The 25,673-nt window shown below is 48.8% G+C and overlaps 1 protein-coding gene across 2 annotated transcripts in view; it reads right to left on the bottom strand.

The window, feature by feature from the left end:
• srgap3 (SLIT-ROBO Rho GTPase activating protein 3) overlaps positions 1 to 25,673 on the bottom strand; it is a 286,135-nt gene that overhangs the window by 31,031 nt on the left and 229,431 nt on the right. For both annotated transcript variants that reach the window (XM_078543822.1, XM_078543823.1), the window contains exons 11-15: positions 20,818 to 20,845; positions 11,720 to 11,822; positions 5,604 to 5,664; positions 4,791 to 4,868; positions 1,304 to 1,438 (exon numbers count right to left, since the gene is read on the bottom strand). In XM_078543822.1, the coding sequence (XP_078399948.1) occupies positions 1,304 to 1,438; positions 4,791 to 4,868; positions 5,604 to 5,664; positions 11,720 to 11,822; positions 20,818 to 20,845 (405 nt within the window). The remainder of the gene's footprint in view (positions 1 to 1,303; positions 1,439 to 4,790; positions 4,869 to 5,603; positions 5,665 to 11,719; positions 11,823 to 20,817; positions 20,846 to 25,673) is intronic.

Raw genomic sequence — 25,673 nt, 5'->3', positions numbered from 1 at the left:
GAGTTTAGGACAATAGGTTAGTTTAGATTACGGCAAGTATTCCTATAACATATCGTTAATGAGGGAAAACCCAGAGAGATTGGAGTTCATGGTGGGCTTGGTGGAGCCCCAGAGCATGTGGACGGGAGAGGGGCAGCAGCTATTGTAGAAAACGTCCCATCGGTTTACAGTGCCTTGTTGACAATGCAGACGTGAGAGCATCGTCACTGGGTGCTGGCGATCGCCCATGACGAGATGCAGCAGCCTCTAGGTCACATATTGGGGTCAATTTCCACTCCCTCCTCCTGGCCTTAACATCCTCAAAAAGGTATCAGCAGTCGTGATCACAGGTTGTCTACTATTCCTTAAGGGGAAAATAAACTTGCATTTATATAGTGCCTTTCACGACCACTGGATGTCCCAAAGTGCTTTACAGCAAATGAAGTACTTTTGAAGTGTAGTCACTGTTGTAATGTAGGAAATGCAGCAGCCAATTTGCACACAGCAATCTGATAATGACCAGATAACCTTTAGTGATTACATAGGACTGCATTGGATATATGGCACAGATTCAGCCCAACTAGTCCATGCTGTTGTTTGTGCTCCACTTGAGCCTTCTCCCATCCTTATCTCATTCTACCATCATAACCCTCTATTCCGTTCTCCCTTAAATGCCTGTCTAGCTTCCCATTCTCTGTGGTAGTGATCTCCACAATCAATATTGATTGAGGGATAAAGAAGCTCTTCAATTTGTTCTGATGAGGAACATATCCCTCTCTTTCCCTCCCAGATGCTGATAGGCCTTGCAGAACTTTACAGCACAGAAGGGGGCCCTTTGGCCCATCAAGCCTTTGCTGACTCATTGAAAGAACTATCCAATTAGTCCCACTCCATCCCCCTTCTTTTCCTTAGGCCCTGCAAATGTTTCCTGTTCAAGTACTTATCCAATTCCCTTTTGAAGGTTGTTATTGAGTCTGCATCCACCTCCCTTTCAGGTAGCGGGTTCCAGATTATAAGAACTTGCTGCGTAAAGATGAAACTCTTCATCTTCCCTCTGGTTTCTTGCCCAATTGCTTTAAATCTGCATCTCTCTTTGCAGAAACACATTGATTTGTTGTCAGTTCCAGGGTTCTTCAGGGCAACTGATACTGAACTTGCTCCCTGGTCTGTGACGTGTTCACTGATGCTAACTAGTGCAGGGGCAGGAGTTGCAGCTTCTGCTAGTGCTGAGACATCTTTCTACACATTGTAGCACCATCACTGCCGAGTGTTATAAAGTTATACAGGAAGTGTTACAAAGAAAAGCTCGATGGCCCATACTTACTGATGGAGCAGATTAAATCCAGGAACCTCTCCTTGGGGAAGAGTGGGTTTTCCAGGCCTCGGAAGTACAGCTTCAGGACACCGGCTACTGAGTTGATATCATGCTCGTTGTGATCATCCACTAGGGGGTCCTCACCTAGTTTGTGAAGGAGAGAATTTACGTTAACGCAAGACCTTACGGATCGAGCTCACTGGGCTCGACTGGAGAAAATTCAGGCTTTAGGCCCCAGAAGGAAAACCTGGGCTTCTGCTACTCTGAGCTATCCACTGTCAAAAGAAAGACGGACAGGCTTGCATTTATATAGCACTTTTCAACTCACCGGGCTTATGAAAAACTTCACAACCAATGAAGTACATTTTTGAAGTGTAGTCACTATGGCAATGTATGAAATGCAACAATTAACTTATGCACAGCAAGATCCCACAAACAGCAATGTGATAATGACCAGATCAGCTGTTTTTTGTGATGTTGATTGGCCAGGACACTGGAGATAACTCCCTCACTCTTCTTCAAAACAGTGCCATGGGATCTTTTACATCCACCTGAACAGGCAGATGGGACCTCAGTTTAATGCCTCACCTGAAAGCCAGCACCTCAGACAGTGCATCCCTCCCTCAGTAACACACTGGAGCATCAGCCTCAACTTTTGTGCCCAAGCTCTGAGTGAGACTTGAATCTAGAACCTTGTGACTCAGAGGTGAGAGTGCTACCAACTGAGCCATGGCTAAGATAGAAACATCCCCGATATCCCTTCTCTCCCGCAACTTACCATGGGGTCTGTGGACAGCCTCTGGGCCCTACAGTTTTGACCTGCCAGGAGACAGCGACCTCTACTCTGTCTGTTCTGGAAAGGGAGTGGGCAGGCAGGATGTAAGTGAGGCCTAGGAGTTAAAACACCCAGTCTCAAAGTGATGACATCAAGCGAACCTTATGTTCATTGCAACCTCCTGAAACCCATTCCCAGTTAAATTCCTCACCCTTCTGCCAAAATGTGTGTTATATATTTTATATCCCAGAGTTATGCAGAGGTGACACTAGTTTCTATGAATGTAACAGTTGTTATCTTTTAAACATTTAAACACTTGCAGTGCTTTAAAATTTTGAGGAAGGATGGACTGAGATCAGTAATTTGGGGTTAATATTCCTGTAATTAAGCCATGTCTCGTGTTGAGTAGATTTAATACTGTTTTAATATCTTAGTGTGTAAGCCAAGAAGAAACAATCATCAAAGGCCCAGGGAGAACGGCAGTCTATGGGTTAATGTAGGAGATCACAACAGGGCAAGTTCTTATTTCACATTTCTTTTCACTCAAGCGCCCAAGGGCTTGATTCCAGGTGAGTGGGTAATTGTACAATTTGTCTAAAACTAATTTATGAACAAAATCAAACACTCATTAAAACTCTATTAAGATGTGCAATCTCCCTCGATGTCAGCTAATGTACCGTATGTGAAGCTTTGCTTGCAAAACTGTTGCAGTGTCAGTGAAACAGAAGCTCCAATATACCATCAACACCTGCTGTGTCTGCATTCTTTCTGGGGCCTTATTCAACCACCAGGATTCAGCTACTGATCCCACTCTCTGTCTTAATTACTGTTTGGTATACAGCCCAGGATCAGGGAGGGAGGGGGGGAAAGAGGAAAAGGGGAGGGGGAGAGGGGGGGAGAGAGGGGAAGAGAGAGGGGGTGGGGAAGATGGGGGGGGGGGGGAAAGAGGGGAGATGAGGGGAGGAGGGAGGGGGAGATGGAGGGGAGGTGGTGGGAGGGGGAGATGGAGGTGGTGAGGAAAGGGTGGGAAAAAGGAGAAAGGGTGGGAGTGGGAGGTGAGGAGGGAGAGGGAGAGCGTTGGAAGGGGAAGAGGGAGAGTGAGGGGAGAGGGAGAGCAAGGGGCGGGGGGGAAGAGGGAGAAGGAGAGCGTTGGTGGGGAGGGAGAGGGAGAGTGTTGGGGGGGAGAGGGAGAGCGTTGGAGGGGGAGAGGGAGAGCGTTGGAGGGGGGAGAGGGAGAGCGTTGGAGGGGGGAGAGGGAGAGCGTTGGAGGGGGGAGAGCGAGAGCGTTGGAGGGGGGAGAGTGAAAGCATTGGAGGGGGAGAGGGAGAGCGTTGGAGGGGGGAGAGGGAGAGCGTTGGAGGGGGGAGAGTGAGAGCATTGGAGGGGGGAGAGGGAGAGCGTTGGAGGGGGGAGGGAAGGTGAAGAGTCAGGGGGGAGTGTGAGGGAGGGGGAAGGAAAGAGGGAGAGAGAGAGAGGTAGGGGAAGAGAGGCAGGAGGGAGAGGTGGAGAGAGCGAGAGGGATAGAGAGGCGGTGAGAGGGAGATAGCGGGACGGGTAGAAGGAAGAGTAGGAGGGGCGAGAGAGGTTGGGAGGGAAGGGGAGTGGGATGGGGAGAGAGGGTTGGTTAGAGGGTGGGGGTGGAAGAGAGTGGGAGGGATGGAGGGAGGGAGGGAGGTTGAGAGGTTGTAACGGGTATGGGAGGATGAAGAGAGGAAGGCTGAGGGGGGGAAGAGAGGGAAGGGGAAAGAGTAGGAAGGGGACAAGAGGGAGGGGGAGGAGAAAGAGGGTAGCGGGTAGGAGGGGAGAGGGAGGGGTAGGTGGGGGGAAAGGGAGGTGAGGGAGAGAAGGGAGAGAGGGAGGGGGAGAGGGTGGGAGAGAGGGAGGGTGGAGGGAGAGGGTGGGAAGTGGTGAGTGAGAGGGTGGGGGGTGGGGAGCGGGAGAGCGTGGGAGGGGGAGAGTGAGAACATCGGAGGGGGGCAGAAGGATAGAGAGGGGATGAGGGAGCAGGGAAGGGAGAGAGGAGAGAAAGGAAGAGTGGGAGTGGTGAGAGAGGTTGGGATGGAGGTAGAGGGAGAGCGGGGCGGGAGAGGGAGGGGTGGGGGACTGAGATGGCGCGGTGGGAGGGGAGGCTGAGGGAGGGGAAGAGCAAAAAGAAGGGTGGGGGGGCAGGAGAGGGCGGGGGGAGGGGGAGAGAGAGGGAGGGGGAGATGGAGGGGGGGAGAGACAGAGACGGAGGGATGGAGTGTGGAGGGAAGGGATGGAGTGTGGAGAGACAAAGTGTGGGAGCTAGTAGAGAGAGAGGGTAAAGAGAGGGAAGAACGGGGTAGGGAGAGGATAGAGAAAAAGAGGGGGGAGAAAAGAGGGGGAGAGAAAGGGGGGAAAAGGTGGGGGGGAGCGAGAGGGGGGATTGGAGGAGCAAGAGGGGGGTCGGGGGAGCAAGAGGGGGGTTGGGGGAGTGAGGGGGGTCGGGGGAGCGAGGGTGGGGGGGTGGGAGAACGAGAAGGGGGGGCGGGGCGGGAGAGTGAGAAGGGGGGGCGGGAGAGTGAGAGGGGGGGAGGGTGAGAGAGAGGAGGAGACGTACCATATGAGCTATACCAGGGCCCATGCAGCCATATATTTTTAATTGTTGTAACACAGAGCAGCCGTGTATCTGCATCCGCAGCGCAGATAAACCTTAACAGGGTCAATGGCAACAGCACCTAGATCCTCCCTCAAACTTACCTCTCTCAAAGGCATTCTTGATATCATTGACTTCACTCTGAGAGCCCGGAACACGGAAAATACCCTGCTGTTGTAACCCTAAAAATAAAACAAACATTTTCCAGAAATTGTTCTGTACGAAATCTAAAAGAATCATGACCAGCACTTGCCTGACCCAATCAGCTCAGTGGACTTTGTATTAAATTAACCTCATCAACTCTGCACAGCAGAATGTTTATGCTAATGGCACAGGATTGTCCTTCTTTAAGTAACTCCATCATTTTACTATTAGCCAGAGAAGAGTTAACATCATCATTCTGATCAAAGATGATGTTCCTCATTTCAGAATGTAATTTGGTATGAGCTCAAAGGTAAGGTGATTAGAGACTAATCATTTACTCCTGAAGAGCAGATTTCATCCCTGTTCTGTGGCGACTTAGCCAGCCTCAATTGGGACATCATTTGGGATGCTACAATTGCCTCAGTAGCCAGGGCAGCCAGGGTTTCCACTCCAGTAACTTCTGCTGGAAAATGTGAAGACGTCAGATGAGTCCAAATAATCTGGAACCACATAGACACTGTTATTAGGCCTAGGTGACCCTGAACCATAGGTTTTGGTCAACACCAGGTAACCCTCAGCGCCACAAGCTGCTGCCCAGCCCCAGGTAACCAGGGCTCGTTCTGCTGTGAATATGGGTTAAAAACCTGCCGACACTCACTTGCTGGTCTTGCACACGAGGAATGGATGAAGTATTGGAGGGGATCCAAGGAATGGGAATTCCAACAGGGACCAGTACATACAGGACAGAGAAAAACATTATGGATATGAATTACCATAGAGATTGATGAATCGAATACAGCTCTCCACCACAAGTGGGATGGGTTGTCCAGAATCCTTAAACAAGAGAGAGAAGTTGTCAGGAAATGAGAATGCTCAGCAAGAACCCAGACAGCCACATGCAGAACCAACAGGCGAATGCATGGCACAGATCAGAGGCGCGCTGGGCCCTTACGGTCAAAAGTTCATGTAACGAGAAGAAACCCAAGGTCAGCCCTGGGGCAAATCATCGCCATAAAAATTAACCCGAGGACAATAATCCAAAAACTGCAGTCATCGGTCATACAAATATCACGTCTGGTTCAGAGATATAGTCATAGCAATAGCTCCGACCCCATCCCACTCATCCCTCTTTCACAGTTCCCTCTACATTGTCCCTTCAAACATTCTCAGGAGAAGAGCTATCCAATTAGTCCCATTACACTGATCTTGTCCTATTACAATAATCTTGCCCTGAAGCCTGGCAAATGTTTCCACTTCAAATATTTATCAACTTCCCTTTTGAAAGTTACTATTGAATCTGCTTCCATACCCTTTCAACTCGATGTGCAAAATAAAATTCAACCGGTCTCTGGTTCTTTTGCCAAGGGCCTTAAACTTGTGTCCTTTGATTACCATAACCCTCCTGCCAACGGAAAATCCTTATTTACTCTATGGGAACCCTCACAATTTTGGACAACTCTATTGGGCAGAATTTTTCTGTCGGCGAGCTGGGGGCAGGGCCTGCTCACCAACGCAAAAATGACGGGAACCCCTGACATCATCCCGCCCCATTTAAATATTCAGGAAGGCGGGCGGGCAGTGCAATCAGCTGTCTGCCCGCTGACCTGTCAATGGCCAATTGAGGCCATTGACGGGGTAGTTAAACCAATTAAAGGCCCTGCCCGTCCAACCTGAAGGCTGGTGGGCAGGCCAGGAGACCCAGCGGGCTTCTGAAAAAACATGAAACCTCATCCACTGGCGGGATGAGGTTTCATGTGTGTTTTAAAAAAGTTTAATAAAGTTTTTGTGATATTTATTAACATGTCCCATCTCGTGTGACATTGTCAAGGGCAAAATTCTGCCCATTAAATCTCCTCTTCAACTGCTGTTGCTCCGGATTATTCCCTGGTGACAGGTGCCACAAACATGTGTTTGTGTACACATACGTAAAACATCACAGGTTCATCACAATAATGCATGTTTGCCCAAGGTCCAGGAGGTCTGTCAGAACCTGTATAACTGTATCTCCACTCACAGGGAAACCAGCTCAAATATTTGCAAAAAATACCCCAGAAAACAATTTTTTTGTTTGGAGAAAGTTACGTTGACATCAATCGATACAAAGACTTTTGAATCTGTCATAATTTGCATACTAATTAGGAAAATATGCGAAAAGCACAAGTTCAAATGAATGTTAATTAGCCCCCGGATGTTTGAGCAGGGGAGATATCGCAGCAAAAAAAACAGGCAGACAATGAATCAGTTTAATTAAATCCATTTAAACCTTTCATGTTTCTCTGCTGCAGCAAGAAGCTGACAAGAGTTTTACCCGTGGTGCGGGGAAGGGGGGGTGGGGTCAGGTAGGGAGCAGCTGATGATGAGAGGGAGTTACAGGATTCCCTTAGATACTTGGGTGGGTTCTGTGTAACCCATCCAATGAATGCTGCTTCTAGTAATGTCAGCTCACTGCCAAGTCTCCTATCAGCCCTCTGCTGTTCCAGATGCTCAAATTCTACTGGATGTCATCTTGATTTTAACAGTCCCCCATTGTTGCCATTGGTAACGGCATTATTGTCTGCAGCTCAGAACAGCTCGGGCCATTGAAGGATGCTTGCTACTGGCAAATCATCTCAGGCGTTCACATTCCTATTCGTAGGTTGGGCATATTGTTGTAGCCCTTCCTATTTATCTACAGTGCCTTACCTCCCTTAGTACCAGTGCCCCACCCAATCCTTTGTTGTGGGCGCCAGTTTTATTTAAATCTAAATAGCACTGATTCAGTCAGATTGAAGGAGCAGGGGGCAGCTGCATTTATTTGTTTTCCCATGCACTGGTCTCTCTGCCCTTTCTGCCCCGCAGGGAATCACCGACTGGTCCAAGGCAAAGTTTGATTCCCAGTCCGCATGACCTCATCTGGGGATAGGGATTTACAACTGGCATCAGTGCTGCTGGGGTTATGAGGTGGGGGGGGAGGGGGCATTCAGCTAGGGTGGGGTCCTGCTCCAGATTGATTCCAGCTTGATGGTTGAGGTCATGGCTGTGATGGACCCTGATACCAGCAAAAAAAAAAGTGATCAAGTGGTTCACTAACCCTTTCAAGGGAAAAAGACCCCTTGCTGTTCTTACCTGGTTTGGCCTACATGTGACTCCAATCCCACCTATTACTTTGTCTGGTCAAATAACCTCCCCAACACCCCCCCCATCTTCAATGTTCTTATAATCAATAAATAAAGGTGTTCCAAATAAAACCATTTTGCCCTGTGATTTTTCACTCAGCTCGCCTGCATCAGTATCCAGGTGTTGAATTTTCAATTCCCGGAAATTCCAGTGAACCCTAGCTCCTGATCAGGACACTCCCACATTCACTGTGAAGTGATGTCATATGCTTGTCTCATAACTTATCACAATTAAAACTGCCTGAAAATGGGGCCCTGGGGGGCCACCTCCCACCTCCCCCACCCCCCCACACTCCTCCCACACCTTGCTTCAGAAGCTAGCTCTACAGCGTATACCTGAATCCTCGTGCGGGCATTCCTTCTTCCTCTGTCAGCGGCGAAGCAAGAAAAAAACACAGATGAAGCAAAGAATAAAAGTAAATCAGGTCCCGCATGATCCCACAGAGGCCTCAGGACAGGTCAGAGAGGCTTGAATGCAGTGGCAGCTTATCAAGCCTGGGGCTGTCTGCATCTCAAATGCTCTTGATGCAGTATTGGAAATTATCACAAAGCAATTGGGATTGTTGTTTAAAAACCCAACCAATGCATTAATTGCCCTTTAGGGAAGGGAAGCTGCTGTCTATAACTGGTCTGATTTATACCTGACTCCAATTCCAACCAACGTGGTTGACTCTTAAATATCAACTGAAATGGCCTTGCAAGCTCATTCAGTTGTAAGGGCGACGAGGGCTACACAAGAAATGCATCTCCAGAGGAGATGTGGTGCACTGGCAATGTCACTGGGCTAGTAATCCAGAGGCCCAGGCTAATGCTCTGGGAACAAGGGTTCAAATCCCACCATGGCAGCTGGTGGAATTTAAATTCAATTTATAAATCTGGAATTGTATAGCTAGCGTATTGATATTGGTGCTATGAAACTATCAGCTGGTTCACTCATGTCCTATAGGGAAGGAAATCTGCCATCCTTACCTGGTCTGGCCTGCATGTGACTCCAGACCCATAGCAATATGGTTGACTCTTACCTGCCCTTTGAAACGGCCTAGCAAGCCACTCAGTTCAAGGGCAATTAGGGATGGGCAACAAATGCTGGCCTTGACAGTGATGCCCACATCCCATGAAAGTAGAAAAAAAGTCCTGAGGATGAATATATAAAACAAAAAATGGTTCTGCTGGGGAATTCCGCTCTTGTGACACTAAGTCATTGAATTAGAGGGGTTTTATTCCAGATTCTTTTTTTTACTCGTCACAGGATGTGGGTGTCACTGGCTAGGCTGGTATTTATGCTCTATGTTAGCCAATCTCAGCCAGGCTGGCATAGGAAGTCAGGGCGAGTCCGCAATTTGGTGGGGGTGGTTGGGAGGGAGGGTTGAGGGGTTGGAGGGGAGTGGGGGGGCGGGCATGGTGTGGAAAATGAGTCAGGATTCTCACTTCTGATAGCTATGTTCAGACTTTGACTGGATAGGGGAGATTGGACGAGGACAGGATCGGACTCGACCATGATGCTTCACAAAATCTAATAGTTTCCCACCATTTGCTTCCATGATCAGTGAGGTACAGGGGGGCTCAGCTTGCAAGAGTTGGTTCCAACTTGGACAAGAGGGCAGAAGTGGCCTCGCAGGCCATTTGGTTGTCAGGGTAACGAGGGCTGGCCAGTGACTGTCGGCCTGACCAGCCCTGTCCACATCCCTAGGATGAATACAAGAGGGAAACGTTTGGCATTGCAAGTGAATTGCCCTCTTGGTTGATCGCGGTTTGGCACCACAGTGAAAGGTGTGATGGGAATTTAAAATAAAATTTGTAAATAAAGGGAACTGATGAAAGATACAATCTCAGTATTTAGACCAGAGGCTAGCAAGGAAACAAACTCCACAGTTCAATGCCTTCCAGAGAGATAGGGACAAACTTGGAGAATAGTCAGTGAGAAAGTGGATATTTCACCTGATTCTCATTGTGTTGCCTCATGTCCCTCATGATATCTTCACCCCACTTGAGCTTACAAAACACATCCTCTGTTTTCCCCCTGCCCTCTCCTGCAGGTGCTAAAGCTTACTGGGATCTAGCCACATGGGTCAAACACTGTTAGGGTCTCACCCAAGTAGCCATCCTTTCCGGTTTGAGCCTACCAGGGGGCATTAGTGGGCTATTTGATCTGGAGAGGATCACAGCTGAGCCAGATCCTGCCACACACTCAGTCCACATATTCCAGTGAAGTGGGAATAGCGGTTGGCGAGTTGGGGAAAAGTCCACTGGAAAACAATGAGCAGGAACTCTGGTTGACTCTTACAGCACAGACCAGGAACCCGAACAGAGACTTTTTTTTTATTCAGTCAAGTGATGTAGGCTTCGCTGGCTAGACCAGCATTTATTGCCCCATCCCTAATTGCCCTTGAGGTGGTGGTGGGCTGCCTTCTTGAACTGTTGCAGTCCATGTGGCGTAGGTACACCCACAGTGCTGTTAGGGAGGGAGTTCCAGGATTTTGACCCAGCGACAGTGAAGGAACGGCAATATATTTCCCAGTCAGGATGGTGAGTGACTTGGAGGGGAACTTCCAGGTGGGGGTGTTCCCACCTATCTGTTGCACTTGTCCTTCTAGATGGTAGTGGTCATGGGTTTGGAAGGTGCTGTCTAAGGAGCCTTGGTGAATTCCTGCAGTGCATCTTGTAGATGGTACACAGTGCTGCTACTGTGTGTCGGTGGTGGAGGGAGTGAATGTTTGTGGATAGGGTGCCAATTAAGTGGGCTGCTTTGTCCTGGATGGTGTCAAACCTCTTGAATGTTGTTGGAGCTGTACTCATCCAGGCAAGTGCGGAGTATTCCATCCTCCTGACTTGTGCCTTGTAGATGGTGGACAGGCTTTGAGGAGTCAGGAGGTGAGATACTTATCGCAGGATTCCTAGTCTCTGACTTGCTCTTGTAGCCACAGTATTTATATGGCTAGTCCAGTTCAGTTTCTGATCAATGGTAACCCCCAGGATGTTGATAGCAGGGGATTCAGTGATGGTAATGCCATTGAACATCAAGGGGCGATGGTTAGATTTTCTCTTGTTGGAGATGGTCATTGCCTGGCCCAAACTGACAAGTGGCAAATATAGCTCAATAGGTGCGGATACTCATTCAGGCCACCACTTGGCTAACTTCATCAGTGTCACAAGACTCTTTGAAAATCAGGCAGTGCAAGTCCTGGGTGGGCAGAAGAAAAATTACTGTGAATAATATTCCAATAATCTTTGACAGAATTTTGTAGTAATTTATTAAGTGGAGAGGGGAGTGGGCTCTTTTCTTCAGTACTCCAGGCAGCTGAGAGGGCAGGACTGAGGCCTATAACCTGATTCCAGCCTGACCTCAATGACCCTGTGAACAGTTTGCCTGTCCTGACCGGGCCTGACTATACTTTTCCTGTTGTCTCCCTATTCAATACCTTTCAGATCAGGGACCAATGGGGCAAGACTTGAATCTGTCTTTGTTTCGCCACCATGACACTCCAGCACCCCTCCCTTAGGACAATTTTTACCTAGGGTCTGACTAGGCCACAGATGCAGCAGGTGGGTAAATATTTGTAATTAATACTCCAGTGGTTACCTGGATGAAAGTCTGACTAGATCAACAGCCAACTAAGAGCAGGAGAGATGCGCCACAGCCCCAGACGAGAGAGAACTAGCAAGGATTTGGAAAGACAAAGAAAGCCACCATTCCATTCAGCGTTTGCAGTCTGTCAGCGCCTGCCACCAAGTACCTGTATGAAGGTCTCCATATCGCCATTAAACAATTTATGATTATATTGTGAGCGAGGCCTAGGCTTCCTCATTTTCTGTGGCTTAGGGGGAAGCGATGGGGGCCTGAGAGAAATGGAACAAAATCAACACAGAGACAACAATATTCTTTGAAGAACTTGGATCTAAGAAACAAGAGTTAATCATCCAAGTACAGAAACAATGTTCAACAGCAGCTATAACAGCACACCATTAAATAGCACTTAGTTTGAGGTCAATGCCTGCCCATTATAAGTATAATGTAACACAAGCATAGTCAAAGGTCTGTAAACCAATTACATTCTCCGCCCCTCCCTCTCTCTTGATCCCATAGGTGCTTGGCAGCCTCTGGAAAGTCACCCACATGACCATGCTTCATCTGTGAGCTTTGACAACAAATGGCAACAGCTATTTAACTGTTGTGGGCATCACAACCGAGCCAGTTCCTGTCCACCCCCAACACCGCAACACTTTCCAGCAGAGGCACTAGGAGGTATCAGGAGCAGCGGGTCTGGCTGGTTTTGCCTCTCTTTAGCCCAAATGCTGTGTGGCTCATTATGGCACCTTGCTAATGCTCTCGATAAGTTCAGCTGACTCATTACAGACTGGGATTTAAAAGCAAAGGTCTTTGTGATATGTACAGCTTCATGGCCATGGCCTGCTTTTAGCAATTGAGCATTCAGGAATTATGCTCAAGGGAAGAGTCTCTTTCTGCCAATTCCAGTGTGCTGTGTATCATTCTGGCGGAGTCCGCAGCCCTGATCAGCTGAAGCCTGGTGAACAATTTGTGGGAATATCCAGGAAGGGAGTGGTGGACCTTTAATCCAGAACAGCACAGAGCTGGACCAGCATCGGTGAGGGAAGCAGCATGGAGACACAAGAGTCAACCTGCACAGCCTAGATGGGCCTTTAATCCTGCACTCAGTGGCAATACCACAGGATAGTAACCGATATGACACACTACATGCCGAATCATGCAGGCAGCAGCAGTTGCTGGGCCTTTATTCTGCTCTCAGCCTCCGATGAATGTAAGTTAGGATATTCTCGATGGTGCAGCCAAATGTAAAGGTGGGATGGTTCGTTTTGGATTCCCGCCCAGCTGTCACCTCAGCAAGTGTAAATATTATCAGCTACAATGCTTACTAGCTGTGCGCACTAACCAATAGTAGCAGCTCGGCAATCGGAACAGCTGGCAACATCTAGAGTGTTTCAACACAAGTACTCCAATGCGAGAAATGTCAGTAGAGATTTGAATGACACACACACACAGTCACAGACACACACAGACACACACATACAAGTAATCTTTCAAATACCTGCTCCCCATTGGGTTTGGGTTAGAAAATATTGGCCAATCTATATACAAATGGGGAGTAATGATTGGGGCTGAATGGCAATCCTGCACTTTAATACCACTTCCTGCAGCATGAGCTACTGACCATGTACATTTTATGAGCTGTTTCATTGATTAGGTACCATTGCTGAAATGCCGGTGAATGGAAAGATTCAGGAGTCAGTATTTAGTGGATGTTCATGATGCCTGTGAGTGAATGGCCTTGTCAATGCTGAAATAGCTACAGGGCGTAGGTTGAAGAGGCTGCCCTGGCTGTGTTCACAGAATTACTGGAGTCTTGGATAGGGAGAGAGGGGCCTCCTGTGGGATTTTGAATTGTGGTTGAAGGGGCAGTTGTGTTTATAGAGTTGGGGCAGCCCCGAGGCTGGTGGGTCTCAAACTGTGGTCCACAGGAGAGTTCAAAAGGCAAGTCACCGACATGCGACACCACAGCCAAGGCCAAACTAGAGAAGGCAGGGACATTGGGAAGGCAGTGGCATAGTGGTACTGTCAGTGGATTGGTAATCCAGTGACCCAGGGCAACAGTCTGGGGACCCAGGTTCGAGTCCCACCATGGCAGATGGTAGAATTTGAATTCAATAGAAAAAATCTGGAATTAAGAGTCCAGTGATGACCATGTAAAAAGGACTAATGTCCTTTAGGGAAGGAAATCTCCTCTGGCCTACATGTGACTCCAGACCCACAGCAGTGTGGTTGACTCTTAAATGCCCCTCAAGGGCAATGGGATGGGCAATACCTGGGGGTGGTGTGATATCCACATCCCAAGAACGAATAAGTAACGAAAAGTAACAACAATGTAGTTTTATAATCAGGATTTATGTTCCTGTTACAACATACAACTGCGAGATCAAATTTTCAACACTAGCGGGGCTGACAACAAAGAGGAAGAACCCGCTGAACATGGAGCCTGACATGAGACTGAAACCCACCAGCTTGGAACCAGACATCACCTCACTGGTGTCTTGTCAAAAACAGTGCCATCCTTCCCATTAAATTCAATGGGTGGAATTGTCCCAGATTTGCACAAGGCACGGAAATGGGTGGGAGAAAGGACATTTTACCTGTCAGCCACAATGGTGGCTTTCCATGCTGTATCGCCCCATTCCCGGCGCTTCATTAATAATGCATTTCCAGAAAACACGCCGGGTTGCTGGTGAGGCAGCCTCTGATTCGCCCGCCCCGCCGTCACCTCAGGCCATCAGTCATCCGGGCACCATATTTAAAGGGTGCCCCTACACAGAGTAGAACTCCCTCAGGGATCAGACGGAGGCTGTTACAAAGTCATGGCTGCCAAAGGGAGGAAACATGCTGTCCCCAAATTTAGCGACACTTCCCTCGGGCACCTACTGGATGCAGTGGAGGCTCGCTGTGAAGTCCTCTACCCCCACTCTGGGTGAAGACCAGCGAGCAAGGTCACTAATCCAGCATGGGAGGCGGTGGCAGTGGTGGTCAGCGCCAATGCCCTGCAAAAGAGGACAGCCACCCAGTGCAGAAAGAGGGTAAATGATCCATTCCACCAGGGTAAGTCACTCTTCTTATCACTCTCAACTCACACACTCACAAACCTATCACACATCCACAGAGATCTCACTCACTGCCAGTACAAGGGACATCACCATTCACTCTCTCACGCACACCTTCATCTGCCCTGCAGATCGTGTCCTCATCCCATCCATGGCACCACTCACCACCCACACATGCCAGGCATCCTTATCATCTGGCCTGGCAGGCATCCTGCTGACTCTCTCTCCATCTGTATTCATGCAGGACAAGCTGCTACACAACAAAAGGGAGAGATCACAGGCTGGTGGAGGAATGCCTGAAATCAAAGTCCTCACAGACTTTGAAAATCGAGTCCTCCAGCTGGCTGGTGATGATCTGGACCGTTCCCTGTGCTGACGGTGAGGTCGGTGGTGCTCAACAAAGTGAGAATCCAGCAGTGCAACATCCATCAGACAACCATGCTGTGAGTGAGTTCCCCTGTTCCACAGTCCCCTGCCGTGCACTAATTATCTCTCCTTGCTTTCTGGGAAGGAGCCGAGGGGGGTCCTTGAGCCAGGTCCTCGACTCAAGCCCTGAAGACACCTCGGAAGAAGAATCTGATGACACCCTAATTGAAGACCCATCACAGCACTCACTCCACCCTCCACCACCAGCGCAGATACACACACCTCGAGGGGACCTAGTTCTAGAATAGCCCCAGGATCACAATCTGGTGAGCACATCGCACTGTCTGATCCACAGCAGCCGGCGGCAGGGACTTCCCAGGTCCCTGGCACTTGGAGGACTGTTGGAGGCCAGAAATCTGCTGAGTCTGAGTCAGATGAGGAGCCTCTGGACTCGGTCATGTCACCGTTACTGGAGCTGCAAAGGCAAGCTTGAGAACATCAGGAAGGGATGTCCACTGCACTCCACAGATTGCAAGGCACGATGGAGGAGTCCATCCACCTTCAGGCTGAGGTGCTAACGCCGGCATGACAATGCACCAAGATCAATGCTAGTAGGATGATGGCTGCCATGGAGACCCTGGTACATCACATCAGTCCTACACTGCTGCAGGGCTGAACTCCATCACTGACACCATTGTTGGCTTCCAACAGTGTCACAACGCAAAAGGGGTGCGGGGCAGTTCGATCTCACTCCAGCTACCCCTTCTCCATAGGAAGTCAGCCAGAGGCCCTTGGGCACCCATAGGGAGGAGGATGAGCAGCGGCACACCACGGGACCAACCAGGTGACTCTGGGAGTATTCGGCCCATCTGAATCCCCTCTTCCTGTGACCCCAGCAGCTCCAGCTCCACAGGTTGAAGAGGGTGCCACTGCTGCACAGCAGGACCCAAAAGCAGGCCGGGGCCCTCCAGGTCTCATCCCTCCAGAGGATGCCCACCAAGGTCATCACAGACAGGGCGTAGCAGTCAGCAGGCTGCCTCCACCTCCACTGTGGATGTCTGGGGAGCACCAAGACATAACGGCAGGGTTAGGAAGGTTAAGATGATGTAACTCTTTCAAGTACATTCACAGTTCTTGGTTTCCGGGAGTGGAACATGAACCCACAACCTTCTGATTCAAAGGCGAGGGTGCTATGAACTGAGCCACAGCTGACACCTCGTTGTTAAGATGATGTAACTCTTTCGAGTTATCAACAGTCACAGATTGTAACTCTTTCGAGTACATTCACAGTTCTTGGTTTTCCGGGAGTGGGACGTGAACCCACAACCTTCTGATTCAAAGGCGAGGGTGCTATGAACTGAGCCACAGCTGACACCTCGTTGTTAAGATGATGTAGTTGCACAGCCTGGACAGGGGTGTTAATCACTTGTACATAATGTTCACTATTGTAAATGAACTCCCAAGAATGTCTCCTTGCCTATGGCTCCTTGTTCTGATTAGCAGTGTTTGTGTCACTCAGATGTGAAACCTTGGCTCCTGCACAAGATAAAGGCAGGTGTCTCAGTCCCGGTGCAGTGTGTAACCTTCAAACCAAAGTGATAGTCTGGCTTCACACTCCCTGGAAACATTACTGATGCCTGCACCTCAATGGTGCTGGTCATTGCTGCCAGAATGTCGTGGGCAGGTGTCACAGAGTTCCATCATTCTCTCTGTGTGCTCTCAGCACCTTTAAGGTGGGTCTGGCCCCCATCTCATCAGCAACTGTGACCAGTGACGCTGTGCTCCTGAAGGGGTCAGGTGCTGAAGGCTGACAAATGATCAGGTGCATTTAAAGTTTCATGGCTGCATCTCCATGATATGACCCTGATCACAGAGTGCAAGTGAGCTGCCCTCAGCCAGACAGGAGTCAGACATTCTCAGAGGCAATGTGAAAATCTATGGAGTGACCTCACTCGTCATCATCCTCCTGCAATCAAGGTCTCCATGACATGAGCCTGAAGGTATGTGCGCTGCCATCAGCTACATGGGAATCAAACGTCCACAGATGCAAAGTGAGGATGTCAGCTCTGTCCTCACTGCATCTCGTCATTATCCTCCATGAATCTTGCAACTGTGAGGGCCTCCTGAGCATGCCTGCCTCGTCTGGCCAGTGCAATGGTCTCCACGCCAGCATCCTCGCCTTCAGGACCTCATTGTCCCCTCTGACACCCTCCTCTTCTGAGGCTATGTGCAGTTCCTCCGTCTCCTCCTCAGTCAGGTCCTCCCGTTGTTGCAGCGCCAGGTTGTGTAACGCATAGCAAACTATGATGATGGGCAACACTCTGTATTGCAGTGCTCCACCAGACCTATTGAGGCACTGGAACCTCATTTTAAAAATTCCTATGGTTTGCTCCACCGAATGCCGGGTTGCGGCATGAGACTCGTTGTACCGTCGCTCTGCTGCAGTCTGAGACCATAACACGGGCGCCATCAGCCACGTCCTCTGCGGGTAGCCCTTTCCCCAAGGGGCCAGCCCTGAAGCTTCTCTGGACCCTGGAAGATGTCAGGGGTCTGAGACCTGCTAAGGATGTAGGAGTCGTGGACGCTCCCTGGGAATCGTGCACAGACCTGTAGGATGTGTTTGTGGTGGTCGCACATCAGCTGAACATTCAGTAAGTGGAAGCCCCTTGCGGTTGATGTAGTTGACTGCTTGTTGCCATGGAGATCAGAGCACTATGTGAGTGCAGTCAATGGCACCCTGCACCTGTGGAAAACCAGAGACCTGTGCAAATCCCTGTACTCTTGCTTCCTGGCTTTCCTGATCCCGGATGAAATGCATAAAGTTCTGTACCTTCACAAAGATTGCATCCACGATGTCCTGGATATACTTGTGGAGGCTTGCGAGATCCTGCACAGGTCACCTGTGGAGCCCTGGAAGGAGTCCTTGGCATAAAATTTGAGCTCCGCAGTCACTCTCACAGCCACTGGCAGTGGATGCCCTCCATGTCCCCATGGCGCCAAATCCTACAGCGGGTGGCATTTGTGACCGACCAGTTCCATGGTCATGCGCAGTCTTCGGCGACACTGGTTCTTGATCATCTCCAGGGATGACAAGTGCCGTCTATAGACCCTGGGCCTAGCAAGGCACCTACGAGTGACGGCTCTCTGCGGATCTTCAGCTGCACGTGCAGGAGCTCTGCCAGCCCTTCATCTTGAGGGAGGTGCTCCTCCCTTTGCTGAGCCAGGTTCTCCACCACATTCTTCTTCTTCTCTGCTCTCTGTAAGCCATGAGGCATACCGCTAAATCACCTGGCCCCATGATCTTGATGGTCCCCTCCTGCAGGATCAAAGAGAGACACGTCTGGATTAGCAAATATTAAGAACCTCTCTTAGTTAACTCTGAAGGCCCTTTCACGCATGTAGGAGAGTGCTGGCCACCACTTGGATGGCCAGTGTGTGGTGCGCTTCTGGATGTCTGAAACACCACCCATCTCCGCCTCACTCCACTTGACCGATTGGCGGCAGCTTTGGCCACTGGATTGTATGCTGTGTTCTCAGCTCAGGCGCAGGCATTCTCCTAACCCACACTGCAAGGCTGCACTGTTAGCTTGAACCATGGGGGTTACTGGTCCAAACCTTAATAAAGACATTACAAGGGGCTGTGAGCACCTCCACCAGTGACTGCTCCATGGCCGCCTTTCGCAAGGAGATTGTACAACTTGCCCAGTCGGCCAATTGCTCTGCTGCCCCCTAAAACACACATTAATTTGCAGTCTGCACCTGAGGGATGAAAAGTTCTGGAGCATTTGATGGCACTTTCATGCCTTTGCGTTGCTTGAGTGGGTACAAAAGCTTCAGAGTCCTGACTCCGAACATGTCAATGGAGTTGCAGCTGAATGGTCTCATCTGTGGAAGAATGTTCACTTTTGACAAGCTTTTCCAAGTACATGGTCACTTCCCCCACCCCCTCCTCCCACACTCCCTTGAGTATTTCCTTCCATCAGTCTGTGCTACCTTGCCCCCCACCCACCCTGCTCCCCCAGCCTGACCCATACTGGAGCCCTTGCCCTGGCACCACACTGAAAGCCAGCCAGGAAAAAGTGACTTGCCTGTGCCCCCTGCGAGCACTGAGTAAGGTTGTGTGCACTTACCTCTGAGTTCTTCTCGAAGTTCAGGCCGCCAGGTGCACACCTTTTAAAGGCAGTCATGAAGCACGTCATTCTGAAGTCACGCTGACGTGAGTGTTAAATTTGACGTGGGTGTTGATTCCGGTGAGCAGGAGTTATAATATGGTGTAAACGTATTAAAATTGTGTTCCCAACATGCAGCAGTGGGAAACGCGACCCGCCATTGACAGGTGGAGCAGACAATCACAAACTGGTCTCATGGCCCTCTCACCATATTGTTCCCCCTTGCCCACCATGATGCCAGATGCTAATGGAGCCGGACAATCCCGGCCAATGAGTTTTTTTGCAGTGTCAAGTGAAAGCAGGTGTGGTAAGACTGGTGGGTGGCCCAAGGGGTATTTTGCCCTGTGCTCTGTGGATGAAAAGGTTTGAGAACAACAGCCCTAGGGTATACAAACAGATATATAGCCTTAAGATATAGAGATAGAAGATACTCATGGTATAGACAGATGGGGACTGCTGTATTTATTGAGTTAGGCTGTGGGAAACAGGGAGCATGGATGTAGGGGTAGCTGTGGTCTATGGAGATAGGGGGCTGCTGTGGGATATAGCGGTGGGATAGCTGTAGGATATGGGGTCAGGGAGGGAGGAGCTAATTGGTCCAAGACGATAAGTCAAATAGGCGATGTTGCTTGATTTGCTGTTCCCTTACAGTTCTTGCTGCTGATCACAACGTTGTGACATCCATCTGCAAAGCGATTGTGTGTACAAATATCGGGTGACATTAAGATTGAACTTGGCTGCCACAGCCTTTGTAGCTGGACCAATGGAGAATGACTGCTTGGGTGGGACATCACAGGTAGGCCAGCAACCATATGCCAGAATAAATCAATGTTAGGACAGAGAGTGGGTGGGATTGGGTGGGGGGGGAAAGGGAGGGGTTAATCGGTAACCAGTGCTTTTATTGATGTTGTAATAAAGTACAGGAATGCCAGGCTTGGTGTGAACTTGTAGTGGGGAAATGGTTCACCATGTTAGATAGTCGTGGTTGTTTTACATCCCCCCATAGGCTGAGGGGAGACTGCCTTAAAGTGACTGGGGGTGGTGGGGGGTGGGAGGAGAAGATGGGGAGGTTAGACAATGTGCTGCTGGATTTACAGTCAGAACAAAGCAAAGAAGTGACTCAGATTATTTTACACACTAGAAACAGCCAGTGTCTGAAACACATCTCCGCCAATCAGACAAAAATGAATTTATTTCATTCAAGAAGAACAATGTAAAACCAAATTAACAGCTCAAGGAGGAGAAGGAGGCTGCTTCAATATCTAGTCACTGCCAATATGCTAGGTTGTTATGCTACCTGAGTGCATTGTTGTCTATTGCATCCCACAGTTTCTATCCTGACCTCCACTGACATTGTCAGTGTTCAGCCAGATCCATTGGAGGGGGAAAGGAGGAGAGGGTTGGGGGGATAGGGTGTCCCTTCATCTACAGCATGTGACACTTTCCTCTTTTTGTGGAGTGACCAAGGATTTAAGCTGAGAGCATCCATGGAGGCTTCTAGAAGGTTTAAGTTTAACATTGCATTGGAACAAGCCTGCACAGCAAGTTTGGGGAAGGCAAAACTTCAGTGAAAACTGGTTGAGCTTTCACTGTGAGAATGTGTGTGAAACATCTGGTCAGATATTGCCTGGAACTATACGGATTAAGGATAGGGAATGCTGGGGTCCTACCTTGAAGTCCCACACTCAGCCTTTTCACCTGCAAGGGGGAAAAAATGTCACAGCTTAGTAAAAAAAATTCATCAATGTTTGCATTCTCAACACTTTAACAATAAACCTGCATGAAGTCCATAAATCTCTTTCGATAACTTGAAGGAACATTGGGGGGGTGCAATTGGGTGATAGTTTGAAATGCACAACTTTAGCTTGGTCTCCTGATCTTCATTTCCAAAATTGGAGCTTGGATAGCAAGTTACAATACAGGAGGAAGGGATTGAGCCCATCAGGTCTATGCTGGCTCTTTCTTAGAAAGAAACCAAACCTAACTTTCCTCAACACTATCCTGCCTAATACTCCCAGGACAGGTGCAGCACAGGGTTAGATACATAGTAAAGCCCCCTACACACTGTTGTTAGGAAATAGGGATAGTTTAAGTAAGTTATATTGGTATTTGTAGGTGTTCGGAGTGAGTTTTAGCTTTAAAGTTTAAGTTTGATTTGTATTTCTGTATCTATGTGTTAAGAAAGGTTAAATGGCGTTTTAGTTTCACTTTAAAAAGGTGCCTGTATTTCTAATGAGGCTTTTTATGACTGTTGCAGCTAGGTTAAACAAACGAGAATAGAAAAATTGGGCTGTTACCTAGCAACAGGGGTCCAGACAGGCAAGTCCCTCCCACAGACACGCACACAGAAAAGCTAGAAACAGCAGTTTGTTTTGGAAGCTGTTGGAGTTCAGCTGGTTTTCAAGATAACTGCCAGAGAAGCAGCCTAGAAGGGGCAGATAGCCAGCTTCAAGCTCAAGTTGATTCTGAAAGTTGCTGCCAGAGAGAGACTGAAGCAAAGCCAGTCCCAAGCTAAAGAAAAACCCCAAAAATCCAGGGGAGTGGAAACAGGGGAAAGTCCTAAGAAGATCTTTTGTCAAAGGAAGTTCAGGAACCTGGAAAAGGTCCTGTTAAGTGAAATTAAGAGTGAGGGGCAGAAAGAAAGGCTCCAAGTTTCAGACTTAAAGAGACAAAAGCTGCAGAAAGCAGAGTAAAGCTCCCTTTACACTGTCCCATCAAACGTTGCTAAACACAAATTCTCTGCCATGCTCATGCAGCGTAAAGCCCTGTGTGCTCCTCCAACAGCCCCAGTGTGATTGAACCCCAATCTAATTAGTGTCCCTGCTACACCATTGTCACATCAGCCATTCTGCCACCTCTTGGAGTGTGATTGTCAATTGGCACCATTTCTGAACCCAGATCCACCAGAGCTCTAGTAAAACCCCAACTCATCTCTCCCAGGACCATTACAAGCAGCAGAGATGTCAGAGAAAGAATGATCCTTTGGTGTCCTCAAGACATCTCAAATTGTTTCCCAAACAATGGATTACTTCTAAAATATAGTTTCCGTTGTTTTTACAGGAGAACCAAAAAAAAGGTCTCACAAACAGAAATGAAATCGATGACCAGATAATCTGTGTGAGGTTCAGAGAGAGGTAAACATTGACTGGGCATCAGGAGAACTTCCAGGATCCATAAAGAGGACTGCACTGGTAGAGCCATCATTTCAGCCTCTTCCTGCTCCACTGAACTGATTTCTTCCCATCTCGACTCTTATTTTTTTGTCACCTTGTTCAGTCTCTTCCTTCTTCTGTGACTTGTCCAATATCCCACATCAGTTTCTTGGCCTATCTGCCTCTTTCTCGCCATGGATGGCCCATTCCCTCTACAATTCCACCAGGAAGATCTGGGAGCTCTCCACTTCTCTTTTAAAAGTTTCCCTCCTCCACCACCCTCCTCTGCCTGTTTGAACTTGTTCTCACATTGAGCAACTTCTCCTTTAAATCCATTCACTTCCTCCAAATAAAAGTTGTTGCTATGGATACCTGCATGGGTCCTAGTTATGCCTGTTTTTCTGCAGGGTATAAGGCACATTCCTTGTTCTAGTCCTACACAGGCATTCTCTTTCACTTCTTTTTCCAGTACACTGATGGCTGTATTGGTGCCATTTCATACTCCCACCCGGATTTGAGAATTTTGGCCTGTAACTTTGGGTGGAGTGGCCATTGAGTCGGATTGCCCTCCACTCTTAGTTTCTTATCTTAAAATGAAGCCACTCCTATGTCGCCCGACCTTCCAATTCAAGCTGGGCAAGATCACTCCATCACAGCGGGTTCTCGTGGAGGACAGTCGAGCCAGGCGAGGTGAAGTAAACCATGCCTCCTTTTTTACGGCACTAACTGCTGTAAATCAGGTAAGTTTAAAGGTCCAACCACTTTGACAAGCCAGGGAGAAAGCAAGTGTATAAGGTAAGCGGGTAGGATTTGGGGGTTTGGGTTGGGCCTGGGCTTTGAGGGGAGTTGGGTCAGGTTGGGCCAGTGGTTGGAGGTTGGGTTGGGTCGGATCGGCCGGGGGGAGTGGGGTGGAGGGTAGTTGGCAGGGTGGAGGGTAGTCGGCAGGGTGGTGTGTCCCGGGGGGGGGGGGGGGGGGTGTGTCAGGGGGTAGTTGGGTGGGGGGGTAGTCCATTGGGGGCTTGGAGGGGGTGTCCCTTGGGTGGTTGGGTGGGGGTGGGTGTGGGAGGGTTCCCGTGGAGGGATCAGGGTAGGTCAGTGCTATAGTTACTCAGAAGCTAGGAGTGGTTTTAATTTTTCTAATTTTTTTAACATTTTCTGGGTAACTATTGCTATATAACAGTCAGAACTATTCAAAGTTTGTGATTTAAGACACATTTTCAATGATGCTGGGCAATTGCCCAAAAGGCAGTTTGAACTTCCTGGGCAATTGCTGTGCAATCCTTACCTGGGAACTTCCGGTGGGGGGTTCCCCAGCGAATCTTTGGGGTACCTCCCAGATACACTGTACCGGAGCTCAGATGTTATGGCCTTCATTGACTTTACTTCCAATTTCCCCCCTTCTTTTGCCTTCTCACATTCCATATCTGACTCTTCCCTCCCCATCCTTGACTTCTCTGATCCCATTTCTGGGGCTAGGCCATTAACCAATATTCATGATAAGCCCACTGACTCCCACAGCTACCTGAAGTACACTTTTTCACATCCCATTTCCTGTAAGGACTTGTTTCATTCTCCAATTTTTTCTTCTTGGTTACATCTTTTCTGATGATGCAACCTTCTGTACTATTGTTCATACTCAACACAAACTCAAGAGACACCAACTCATCTTTCAACAGGGCACTTGACAGCCTTCTGGACTCAACATTGAGTTCAATCATTTTGATCTCTGCCCTCATCTCAGCTCCAGGACATCACTGCAGGAGTTCCTCAGGGTAGTGTCCTCGGCCCAACCATCTTCAGCTGCTACATCAATGACCTTCCTTCCATCGTAAGGTCAGAAGTGGGGATGTTCGCTGATGACTGCACAGTGTTCAGCACCATTCGTGACTCCTCAGATACTGAAGCAGTCCACGTCCAAATGTAGCAATACCTGGACAATATCCATGTTTTGGCTGACAAGTGGCAAGTAACATTCATACCACACAAGTGCCAGGCAATGACCATTTCCAACAAGAGAGAATCTAACCATCGCCCTATGACATTCAATGGCATTACCATCGCTGAATCGCCCACCCACTATCAACATCCTGGGGGGTTACCATTGACCAGAAACTGAACAGGACCAGACATATAAATATTGTGGTTACGAGAGCAGGTCAGAGCCTGGGAATTCTGCGGTGAGTAACTCACCTCCTGACTCCTCAAAGCCTGTCCACCATCTACAAGGCACAAGTCAGGATTGTGATGGAATATTCTCCACTTGCCTGGATGAGTGCAGCTCCAACAACACCCAAGAAGCTCGACACCATCCAGGACAAAGCAGCCCACATGATTGGCACCCCATCCACAAACATTCACTCCCTCCACCGCCGATGCACAGTAGCAGCAGTGTGTACCATCTACAGGATGCACTGCAGGAACTCACTAAACCTCCTTAGACAGCACCTTCAAACCCCACGCCCACTACCATCTAGAAGGACAAGGGCAGTAGACACATGGGAACGCCACCACCTGGAAGTTCCCCTCCAAGCACAACACCATCCTGATTTGGAAATATATCACTGTTCCTTCACTGTCGCTGGGTCAAAATCCTGGAACTCCCTTCCTAAAAGCACCGTGGGTGTATCTGCACCACATGGACTGCAGCAGTTCAAGAAGGCAGCTCACCACCACCTTCTCAAGGGTAACTAGAGATGGGCAATAAATGCTGGCCCAGCCAGCGATGTCCACACCCTGTGAATGAATAAATAATTTTCAAAAATGTTGCTTCCTTTTTTTCTACTGGTTTTGTTAGCTTTTCACTCTTCTTTCTTTTTCCTGTTTTTGTTGTTGGATGGCAGCTATTCATCATCTTGCCATTCACACCTCCTCCAGACACATCTTTTGCTTCTTCACTTGTCCCATTACCACTTCCTTTGGCCCAGCACCATCAACTCTTTTATTATTTAACCCCTCCTGTTCCACCCTATCATGGACCTTCCCTTTTTTCTTTTTTCCACCCTCCCCTGCTTTCATTTGTTCAAAACCTATTAAATCTCTAACCTTTCCCAGTCCTGATGAAAGGTTATCGTCCTGAAGCTTTAACTCTGATTCCCTCCACAGATGCTGCCAGACCTGCTGGCTATTTCCAGCATTTGTTTTTATACCAGGAGAACTCCCCTTAGGCGTAGAAGACTTCCCACATCTAGAGATGCATGAGACAGACAAAGCACATGCTTAGATGTGTTTTCTGTTGCTTGTTTTTCCTGGAACAGGTCACATAGTCTGAAGCTTTCGCTCAAGGGGCATCACTCTGCATCAAGTATGGCTGACTAGGATCTCTCCTGCTCTTACCGCTTGTCATAGGCGCATTGGAAGATCTGCAGGTTGACAAT

This window comes from Cetorhinus maximus, chromosome 6, assembly GCF_964194155.1.
Source record: "Cetorhinus maximus chromosome 6, sCetMax3.hap1.1, whole genome shotgun sequence".
In the NCBI taxonomy this organism is placed as follows: Eukaryota; Metazoa; Chordata; class Chondrichthyes; order Lamniformes; family Cetorhinidae; genus Cetorhinus; species Cetorhinus maximus.
The sequence above is the reverse complement of the archived record's forward strand: the minus strand, read 5'-3'. Positions and strand labels throughout refer to the sequence as shown.